At 34.0% G+C, this 12,198-nt stretch overlaps 1 protein-coding gene across 1 annotated transcript; it reads right to left on the reverse strand.

Annotated features, from left to right (window-relative positions):
- Positions 1 to 719: 719 nt before the first annotated feature.
- Positions 720 to 11,596, reverse strand: LOC107128506 (ubiquitin-conjugating enzyme E2 variant 1). The gene is made up of 3 exons (XM_065537915.1): positions 11,465 to 11,596; positions 1,297 to 1,435; positions 720 to 880 (listed from the first exon to the last, which is right to left on the reverse strand). Exons 1-3 carry the CDS (start codon positions 11,594 to 11,596, stop codon positions 720 to 722), a joined length of 432 nt encoding a protein of 143 aa, XP_065393987.1.
- Between the last annotated feature and the right edge of the window lie 602 nt (positions 11,597 to 12,198).

Raw genomic sequence — 12,198 nt, forward strand, 5'->3', positions numbered from 1 at the left:
CAGAAAGGAACTTGAGGAAGTGGGAGAAAAAAGCAGCAACCCTCCATAAAGGTGGGGAAGAGAAAATATGGGGAAAGCACTAAATTACTCATTGAAGGCCAATCTCAGAGGAGATCAGAGGGGTTACAATCTATGCTTTGGCCGAGAGTGGAAGTGAAGGAATGTAGGGACAGGACATGGAAGGGGCATTATTTAAGCCTTAAAGGAAGAAACCAGGGACATCTAAAGCAACCCACATACCCACCATTAGTCCCACAGGCTGTGACCTGAAATCTTCACATCTAATCTAACAAGGCCGCAGGCTAGAGGGCTGTTGCAGGGATGGTGAGGGCTAGCAAGAAAAGGCAGAGATCTCAGGTCATGTAATTAACAACAAAATGATTGTGTAATATGTCTTTTCACAGTTAAGTTAGATGTGTCCCGCTAGTTATGGCGGGAACAATTCAAATATATTGTATTCATTCCAGAAGTTCAACTACGTGGACAGTAGTTACACTTGACGAGATGATTTGTTATAGCACAACTTACGTATTTTAAATGGACAAAAATTTAGTGTCAGTTATAGTATCTTTAAGTAAATTTCCTTTGAATAGGAATTCCCTTTCATGAACTTTGAGGTCTACAAGACATATCTAGAAAATTTACTACTGTGGAAAATGAAGACTTCTTTAATTGAATGGTGGGGTGAAGGAGGAAGGCCTGGGTTCTTTTACTTTTGATTAATTGCTATAACACTGACCTTCAGTCGGCTGAGGGAGTTTCATAATTTTTTTAGACATCATTAGGTGCCAAGGCTCTTGCAGGAAAACTTTAATACGACATGAATTTTGCCATTTTGATAGCATTGATATGGCTCTTGGGTTCACTACTCCATTAGAACGATTGATTGTGATATATCTATCTATCTATCTATCTATCTATCTATCTATCTATCTATCTATATATCTCAGTCATGAAAAGAACAAAATAATAGCATTTGCAGCAACCTCGATGGAATTGGAGACCATTATTCTAAGTGAAGTGACTCAGAAATGGAAAATCAAACATCGTATGTTGTCACTCATAAGTGGGAGCTAAGCTATGAGGATCAAAGGCAAAAGAATAATACAATGGATTTTGGGGACTTCGATGAAAGGGTGGGAGCGAGGTGAGGGATAAAAGATTACATATTGGGTACAGTGTACACTGCTCAGGTGATGGGTGCACCAAAATCTCAGAAATCACCACTAAAGAACTTATTCATGTAACCAACCACCACCTGTTTTGCAAAAACCTATTGCAATTTAAAAAAAGAACTATTGACTCCATTCATATTAAATTTTGTTACAACTTTTACAAAAGGGAATGATTTAGGTCCATATTTTATTTTAAGGCTGTATATTTGGTTTTCATAAATAGTCTGAGCCCGTGGTGGCTGCCATCTTGCATTGCTGTCCTAATTCACCATTATTATCGCAAAACAGATGCAGACATATGCTGCATAACGAGGCTTCAATGACAGATGGCATATACCACAGTGATCCCATTAGGATTATGATGGAGCTTAAAAATTCTTATTGCCTAGTGATGTCAGTCATAGTTGTCTTAAAGCTGTAGCACAACGCATTACTCACAAGTGGTGATGATGGTGTAAACAAACCTACCATGCTGCCAGTTGTATGAAAATAGAGCACATATTATATAAGTATGTATAGTACATAATATTAATACTTGATAATGATAATAAATAATTATGTTACTGGTTTATGTATTTACTATATTTTGTTTTGTTTTTTTTTTTTTGAGACAGAGTCTTGCTCTGTCACCCAGGCTGGAGTGCAGTGGTTCAATCTCTGCTCACTGAAAAGTTTGAAACTGTTCACCTCCCAGGTTCAAATGATTCTTCTGCCTCAGCCTCCCAAGTAGCTGGGACTACAGGTATTAGCTACCACGCCCAGCTAATTTTTGCACTTTTTGTAGAGATGGGGTTTTTCCATGTTGCCTAGGCTAGTCTCGAACTCCTGACCTCAAGTGATCCGCCTGCCTTGGCCTCCCAAAGTGCTGGGATTACAGGCGTCAGCCACAGTGCCCAGCCTGCATTTACTATAATTTTAAACATTATTTTAGAGTGTACTCCTTCTACTTATTAAAAAAAAAAAAAAAAAAAGAGTTAACTGTAAAACAGCCTCAGGCAGGCCCTTCAGGAGTTATTCCAGAAGAAAGCACTGCTGTCATAGGAGATGACAGCTCCATGTGTGTTATGGCCCTTGAAGACCTTCCAGTGGGACAAGATGTGGAGGTGGAAGACAATAATACTGATGATCCTGGCTCTGTATAGGCCTTGGCTAATGTGTGTTTATGTCTTACTTTTTAACAAAAATTTTAGAAAATTTAAAAAAAAAAAAAACTAAAAATAGAAAAAGCTTATAAAATAAGATTAATGAAAGAAAATATTTTGTACAGGTGTATAATGTGTTTGTATTTTGGTTAATTGTTAATATAAAAGAGTTAAAAAGTTTATAGGCTGGGCACAGTGGCTCATACCTCTTATCCCAGCATTTTGGGAGGCTGAGGCAGGCGAATGGCTTGAGTTCAGGAGTTCGAGACCAGCCTGGGAAACATAGTGAAACCTTGTCTCCACAAAAAAATTAAAAATTAGCTGATCATGGTGGTTTGGGACTGTAGTTTCAGCTACTCTTGTGGGTGAGGCAGGAGGATCACTTGAATCTGGGAAGTAGAGGCTGCTGTAAGCCACGATCACACTACTGCACTCCAGCCTGGATGACAGGGTAAACCTTGTCTCAAAAGTATGTTTATAAGGGGAAAAAGTTACAATTAACCTAAGATTGAAGGAAGAAAAATATTCTTTTATAGATTTAGTGTAGCCTAAGTGTACAGTGTAGGCCTTCACAAATTCACTAACCACTCAATGACTCACCTAGAGCAGCTACCAATCCTGCAAGCTCTATTATACAGTAAGTGCTCTATACAGGTGTACTTTTTAAAACTTTTATTGCATATTTTTCTGTACTTTTCTATGTTTAGATGTTTTTAAATACACAAACACTCAGTATTGCTTTATAATTGCCTACCATATTCAGAACAGTAACATGTACTCTTTTATAGCCTAGGAGCAATTGGCTATATTATACAGCCTAGGTATGGAGTAGGCTATACCATCTAGGTTGTAAAATTTATTCTGATATTTGCACAACAACCAAATTGCCTAAGGAAAGATCTCTCAGAACATATCCCCATCATTAAGTGGTATATGACTGTACTTTAACAGTACATATTTTACCCATATTTGGGCAAAAGCTAGTCATGTCCCTATATAAGGATGAACGTATTACCTCTATGGTTGTGCTAATTATGAGGTAGCAAATGTGTTTAAATTGGTAATATAACTATGTATCGACTTAAGTATTAGTTTTGGAAAAATAAATAAGATGTGCCGTAATAGTAGAATTTAAAAATAGAATTTTAAACATGCCAGTCGTATCAAAGTGCTTTATATATACTCTCACTTAATTCTTACAACTTCCTCCCTTAAGGTAGTACCATTAATATTGCCACTTCAAAAATGTTGTGAATACATTTCTCTCTGTAAATAAGTTATTTGTAATATGTTATTGCAAAATGAAATGAATTATGAAAATGCACTGAAGGTATATATAGCATAGTGACTTATTATAAGTCAAACTCCTGTGTACTCAACCCAAGTTAGGAAACAGAATCATACCACCAACCCCATAAGTCCTTCCAATTTTGCTGTCCATTCAAAAACTCCCCTCTCTCTCTAGAATAACACGTATCTTAGTTTTATAGTAGTAGCTTCCTTTTATTTATTTAGAGTTATGAATTTTTATGAAACATTTTTATAAATTTTGTTTAATCAGTATGTTTTTCCTCTAAATCTTGGCTTTTATTAAAACTTATTTTGTGGAGAATCCAAAGAATATATTGTATACTCATGATGAAATTAAGCACATTTTTCTGTCTTCAGTCTTTTCTGCAAATTGGAGGCTGGACTTGAAGTGTAGCTCAGGTTAGACTCAGTGTTGATCTTCTTAGCAAAACCATAGGTGGTGTTGTGTTTTTTAATCATAAAGAACATGATATTTGTTTCTCTATTTGTGATGTTAACAGCTACTAATGCAGACTGTCTAGACTGAGTAATTCACTACGATTGAAAATGGCAAAAGTTCTAATTCTACTATCACTTGTTTACTTATAAATAGATGCATCAGTTCATCTCCTAATTGATTATGGAGGGGTAAAATTCATATAGAAGTGGCAGGATAAATGCTTCATCTTTTCCTTTATTTACCTATTTCAACATAAAATAAGAGTGAAGCTCCAAAGTTGAACAATTCACTTATCTTTGAATATAAATATGTACTCATGGATTTAATGCATGTAGTCATTTTAATTCATTGTAATATTTGTTTTAAATTTTCAGTTGTGACATCTTAAGTTATGTAATTTTAATCATTTTATGTGTACAATTCAATTCAGTGGCACTAATTATATTCACAATGCTGCATAACCATCATCACTACCCACATCCTAGTTTATGTGTGCTTTTTGTCTTGATAGTATATTGGATTGCGTCAAATGCCTTTTGTGCACCAAGGAGGAGATCATTTTTTTAAATCTTTTGTTCTATTAATGTAGTATATTACATTGATTGATTTACTTATGTTGAACCACCCTTGTATTCCTGTGTTAAATCCCATTTGGTAATGGTATATAATCCTTTAAATATGATGTTGGAATCCGTTTGTTAGTAGTTTCTTAATAATTTTTGCATTTAACCTCATAAGAAATATTTGTCTGTAAATTTATTTTGTTCTGATATCTTTTTCTGGCTTTGGAATCAAGGCAAGCCTAGTCTCATATAATGAGTTAGGACATGGTTTCTGCTCTGTATTTTGCAAGAGTTTGAGAAGAATTTGTGTTATTTGTTTTTAAAATTTTTCACAGATGTTTTATTACTGATTCAATATACATATTGTTAAAGACCTGTTGAGTTTTTCTGCTTTTTATTGAGCCAGTTTAGGTAAGCTCTGCATTTCTAAGTTTTCTATTTCATCTAGTCTACTTAATTTTTGGTGTACAATTGTTCATATTATTCTCTAATAATTATTTTATTTCGTATAGTTGGTAATATATCTAATTTTAGTTATGTGTGTTATTGCTGATATATTAAAAATGATTCTAAAGACCCAATAAATGAGGAGATATACTTTATTCATTAACTCAAAGACTCATTGTGATGAAGATGTAAACTCTCCTCTAAATAAATCTATAGAGTCAAGTTAATGTCAATCAAACTCCCTACAGGATCTCTGCTTAAAAAATTTAAAAATTACTAACTCTACAATTCATATGAAAAGGCAAAGGTACTAGAATAGCCAAAAAATTTTGAACAATGAGTAATTTCAAAACTTTTTCTAAAGCTGAAGTAATCAAAACAGTGTGGCATTGATTTAAAAAAAAAATGATCAATGGAACAGAACAGAGATTAGAATTAGACCCACAGAGATATGACCATTTGATTTCTGACAAGGGTACAAAGGCAGTTAAATGGAGAAACAATAATATTTTAAAGAGAATAGGCCGAAACAATTAAACATTTCCATTCAAAAAAAGAAAAAAAGGAACCTTAACATAAATCTCATGTCTTATGCAAAATTAAAATTGGACTATAGCCCTAACAGTAAAATAGAATACAATAAATCTTATGGAAGAAAATACAGGAACAAATGTATTTGAAGTTTGGGTTTGGCTGCATATTTTTTTTAATAGGGCACCAAAATGATAAGTACAGAAAAGCTGCTGAATAAAATGTAGAATATTCTGTTAAATTTGAACTTCAGATAAATTATTTAAAATAGTATAAGTATTCTCAAAAACATGTATTTTTATTTGTTAAATTTGGTAACACTCAGGATAGAAAACAGACCAATGATTGCTAGGGTCTGGGAGTGGGGGGATGGGGATAGAATACAAATGGGTATGGGGGAATTTAAAGGATAAAATAAAGTTCTATTTCTTGATTGTGGTTGGTATGATACAACTGAAAGTGTTTGACAAAGCTGGCATAACTAATGCCAAAAAGGATACATTTTACTATATTTAAAATATACCTTAAGTTTGAAAATTAAAGAAGTAATAGTAAAATGGTGATTGTATAATTTAGGCAGATATACAACTGTGCACTGCAAAATTCTTTAATCTTTTCTGATTACTTGAATTCTTTCATAATACAATAGTGAGGATAAAGTTAAAGAAGATCGTAGAGCAAACAAACAAAATGGGAAATAAAAACAGTTCTACAGGTTAGGGATGTTATCTACTATGTCAAGAAACAGCTATTCTAGGGAGATACCAAATGATTTATATTTGTTGTGGCCATATTTGTCCTTAAAGTTCTTGGTGTAGCTGTTTCTAATAAGGTTCTGTAAGGCTAAAAAGGTCCCAGCAACATGTCCTCCATCTTATAAAATACCAAAACTCACATCTTCTTATTATTGAAGTTATTAGTGGTTTTTCCAAGATCAGAATAATGCTTGTGATCCCACACTGTTTTTTCAGGGCAAAGGTTTGAGTAGATGAAACCTCAATTTTTATTTCAAAGATAAATTTCTTGTTATTTGTGCCATCTATGAAGCATATTTGCCCAATTTTCACAGCAGATTTGTGTGTACTTTAGTTAATGTGTTCTGTTTTGGGGCAACAACATAGAACGGTGAAAGGTAATGGTTTGAAAATATACTTTTTTGTTAAAATGTGTATCTTCTTATGCCATTATTTTAAGAAGGGAGTAAAAATCAGGTTGGTATATCTGGAAGAGTAACCCAATTTTATTTGCTTGAATATATTAGGATGTTTTATGCACATTCAAATCCAAAATTTTACTAGTTCGTGTCTACATACAGGCCTAATTTTCTATTAATTCATCCAGAACAAAAGTTGACATTTTTCTTCCTATTCTTAAGCATTGTTTCCTTAGATCCAGAGAATTTTATTTCTGATATTTAGTTATTCATTTCAAATGGTTTTGTTCCCTCTTTAGGACACCTAAACTTTATAGTTTCAATTTCCGTTTTCCATGCTTATTTACTAATTTATACTTTGTTTTGTTTTATACTCATTCTTAATTTTGAAGAATGCAGGGTAAAGACACAATATTAGATTTTCTTCATATCACATATTTATGTCAGTTTTTGTTTGTTTGGATTTCTGTTCTTTTTAACCATTGGTGCATTTGCATCTCCTTGTATTGTTTTTGTTATCTATATCTTTCTGTTTCTCTGTTTTTAAATTATACTGAAACATTTTTTTTAAGAGACAGGGTCTCAGTGTGTCGTCCAGGCTGGAGTGCAGTGGCTATTCACAAGCACAGTCATAGGAGACTACAGCCTCAAACTCCTGGGCTCAGGTGATGCTTCTACCTCAGTTTCCTAAGTAGCCAGCCCTACAGGTACATGCCACCATGCCTGGCTCATTAAATGTTTTTTTCTGTGAGGCCATAAGCTTGAGCCTAAAAGACTGTTTCTTCTTAAAATTGTATTGAAGAATCAAAGCATAGAGAATTTTTAGCACTTTTCCATGGGCTCCTTGTAAATGTTTTCTCTTTTCTCTCCTTGGACCTACTTACTGGCCACTGGGAGAAGACTGCCAGATAGTCTGAATCATAAATACCAATAAACAAAACTGAAACTCTCTTCTAAAAGAGCCAATACCTGGCTCAGAAGCAGTTACTACAATTGAGAGATAGGTATACCACTTCATAGAACCATTTCACAATATTTTCTCATTTTTATAGTAGTTAAAATAAACAAACTAATGCACATGAAAGAAAAAAGCATGGCATCCCTATCCTTGGACTTTAAACCAGGAGAAAGATTTGTGTGGTTGTTTCCTAACTCAACTTCTGAAGTAACAGATATATTTACACTGTGCAGCTCTGCAACTTTCTACTACTTATCTTCTGACACTGGGATAGGAAAAACACAAACATAAAAATGAAAAATTGTATCTACAAGTCTTCACTACTACCCGTGCTCTTCACATTTCTGATTTGATGCACATCATTGTAGTTTTGAAAACCATACTGCCAAGGGAGGTACTAGGTGTGTGGCCTGTGTATCATATTTTGCCTTACTCAAGATTGGTACTTGAGTAGTAGAGGACTAGATATAAATATCCTAACAGACCTTGGATATTTGTTTCAGTGCCTATAGTGTAACTCAAAGCACCTTATCAACTTTAAGCCTGAGTTTGCTGTTTTAAGTAGAAACCCATGTTTCAGCCACTGTTTGTTAACTTTAGTTCAATTCCTTGGATCTTTTATTTAGTAGACCTTCCTTCCAAATTCCGATATTCATTTTCAGTGTTTTTTCATTATTATGAATTTTTTTACTTTTTCTATATATTCATAGAAAATTTAATAAGAAAGTAGGAAAGAATAGGGTATAAACTTGGTTACACATACATCATTTTGAAGTGCTTTCCTGAATGTTCTCAAATGTGGACTTGAACTTTCTGACCCTTGGCTTACTTGTCATTTCTATCATACACTCTTATTTATCTTCTACTGTCTATTGTCTGTCTATCTATCTTTCTATCTATCTATCTATGTGTCTATCTATTACATATCAATCTATCTGTCTATGTATCTTTAAATGTTTATTTTGGTAGAATACATATAACATAAAATCTACCATTTTAACTGTTTTCAAGTGTACAATTTGGTGATATTAAGAACATTTACATTGTTGTGTGACTGTCACCACTATCCATCTCCAGAATCGTCATTACCCCAAACTGAAAATCTGTACCCATTAAATAATTCCCTATTCCCCACTATCAACAATTGCTAGTAACCACTATTCTCCTTTGTGTCTCTGTGAATTGAATATTCTAGGAAACTCATATTGTAGAAGGACGAGCCATGGACAAACCCCTCAGACACCGAGACAGTGAAGGCAGTGGCATTCGTCAGCTGGGAGCATCGGCAGGATAGCGTCTTAAAATCTGAGCTCTTCAGGTGCTCAACTTCTGTCCCTTTTAAGGGCTCACAACTCTAAGGGGATCCACGTGAGTGGGTCGTGATCGATTGAGCAAGCCAGGGGGTACGTGACAGGGGCTGTGAGCAGTGGTGGTCAGAGTGAAACAGAACAGAATGAGAGGTTTCACAACGTCCTTCGATACAATGTATGGAATCTATAGATAACATCAGTTGTTAGGTCAGGGGTCGAATTTTAACTACCAGGCTTAGGTCAGGCAGGCCCAGGCCTGGTTTCGGGTCTGGTTCCTAGGAACCGGGCTACCTGCCTTTAGTTTCGCTTCTCTTTCCTTTTCTGAATGTAAAACAGTATAAGAGGGTCTCTCTCTTCCCTTGGTATAAGTGGAATTATACAATATTTGTCTTTTTGTGCCTGCCTAATTTCATTTAACATAATGTGTTGAAGGTTCACCCATATTGTAGTATATATTATAATTTATTTTTTAGACAAAATAATATTATATTGTGTGTATATGCCACATTTAAAAAAATATATTCATCCATCAATAGATACTCAGGCTGTTTCCAGATTTTGGCTACTGTGAATAATGCTGCTATGAACATGAACATTGGTGTATAAATATTTGTCCAAGTCTCTGCTTTTAAATCTTTTGTATATACACCTAAATGTAGAGTCACTGGATCATAAGATAATTCTATGCTTAATTTTTTGAGGAACCATCATAATGTTTCCCACAGTAGCTGCACAATTGCACATTCCCATCAACAATGCACAAGAGTTTCAGTTTTTCGACATCCTGCCAATATTTGACATTTTTTGTTTTGTTTTGGGTAATAACCACTCTAATGGGTATGAACTTGTATTACATTTTGGTTTTGATTTGCATTTTAATAATGATTCGTGTTCTTGGGCATCTTTTCATGTCCTTATTGGCCAGTCATATATCTTCTTTGGAGAAATGTCTACTCAAATAATTTGCCCATTTTTGAATAGAGAATTGTTGTTGTTGTTGTGTTGTTGTTGAGTTGTAGTGTATTCTGCTGGAGGAATCCCTTTGGTATTTCTTTTAGAGTTTTTCTAGTGGTATGAAGTTACTTCAAGCTTTTAAAATCAGGGAAAGTCTTCATTTCTCTTTTGTTTTTGAAGGATAGTTTTGACAGTTATAGAATTCTTGGTTGACAGTTGTTTTTTGGGGCTTCCACAGTTTTACATGAGAAATATGGTGCTTATCATCATATGGTAATCCCTCGTATGTGATGTTTCACTTCTCTCCTGCTGTATTTATGATTCTCTCTTTATCTCTGCCTTTCACCAGTTTGATTATAATATGGCAATGTGGGTCTCTTTGAGCTCACACTACTTGAAGTTTATTTACCTTAACTTTATAGATTCATATCTTTATGAAATTTGGGAAATTTTTAGCTGCTATTTATGCATAATATTATTTATTCCTGTCTTTCTCTCTTCTCCTTCTGGAACTTCTAAAATGTATGTGTTGCCCCACTTGATGGTGTTCCACAGGAGTCTTTAAGCTTGGTTCACATTACTTTGTTATCCTTCTCATTGGAGTCAATAATTTTAATTGTACTATCATCAAGTTCACTTATTCTTTCTTCTGTCTGCTCCAGTTTGCTGTTGAACCATTCTCATGAAATTTAGTTTTTACAATTTTTGGCTCCAGATTTTTTTTTCATAATTTCTATCCTTTTATTATATTTTCACTTTGTTTATATATTGTTTCCCCTATTTTCTTTAGTTCTTTGCCCATGTTTCCTTTAGCTCTTTGACTATATTTAAGACAGCTGTTTTAAAGCAATTTTCTAGTAAGTTCAAAGTCTAGACGCCTTAGGTATAGTTTCTTCATTTTATTTCTTTAAATAGGCCATACTTTGCTGTCTGTTTGTATACCTTTGGTTTTATTTTGGGGGGGTTGGGGGTTAAACACTGAACATTTGAATATTATAATGTGGTAAGTCTGGAAATCAGATTATCCCCCGTCACCCAGGGTTTACTGTTTTGTTTTGTTGTTGTTGTGGAAGGCTAGCAGTTCTTTTGTTCAGTGACTTTCCCAAACTATTTTGTAAATTCTATATTCATTGCTATGTATAAGTTACTTCCTTATGTATGTGTTTCCTTAATATTTGACAGATAGTTCCTTGAATGCCAAGAGCTAAAAAGATCCAAAGAACAAGAAACAGACTAAAAAGACTCACTTATATTAGTCTTTGTAGATTTGCTTTGTACAAAAGCACTCCTTCCATATTTAACCACAATAGAACTGACCTTAAGGATCAGTCTTAGTTGATAGCATAGCATCATCTCAGGTCTTTTCTCAGCATGCATGTGGCTTTCTAAATTTCCCTGTATATGTGGGTTATTTATATATATGTTTTTTAATTTTGAATTTTTCTTTATAGATTTAGTGGCGATAAGAGTGGTTTCGTTACATGGATATATTCCCTAATGGCGAAGTCTGGGCTTTTACTACATTCATTATCCAAATAGTGTACATTGTATCCATTAAGTAACTTCTCAACCCTCATTTTCTTAACATCCTCCCACTCTTCCAAGTTTCCCATGTCTATTATTCCACTTTCTATACATGTTTATACACATTATTTAGCCTCTACTCATAAATGAGAACATGCGGTATTTTCCTTTGTGTTCCTGAGTTATTTCACTTAAAATAATGACCTTTGGTTCCATCCATGTTGCTGCAAAAGACATATCACCCTTTTTTATGGTTGAGTAGTATTTCATTATATATATATCACATTTTCTTTATCCAACCATTAATTAATGATCAATTAGATCGGTTCTATATTTTTACTATCATGAATAGTGCTGCAATAAACATTAAACAGTCCATATATTTAATATATAATGATTTTTTTTTCTTTTGAGTGGATATCCAGTAGTGGGATTATTGTTTGGAAGGAGTGCTTCTGCACAAAGCAAATCTACAAAAATGAAGAGAAGTGGGTCTTTTTAGTAGTGAGATCAAATGGTAGTTCAATTCTTAGTTCTTTGAGAAATTTCCATACTGTTTTCCATAGAGTTTGTACTAATTTACATTCCCAACAATAGAATATAAAGGTTCCCTTTCCTCTGTATCCTCACCAACATCTGTTATTTTTTAGCTTTTCAATAACAGTCATACTGAATAGTAGAAGGTGGCATT

This window comes from Macaca fascicularis, chromosome X, assembly GCF_037993035.2.
Source record: "Macaca fascicularis isolate 582-1 chromosome X, T2T-MFA8v1.1".
NCBI lineage: Eukaryota > Metazoa > Chordata > Mammalia > Primates > Cercopithecidae > Macaca > Macaca fascicularis.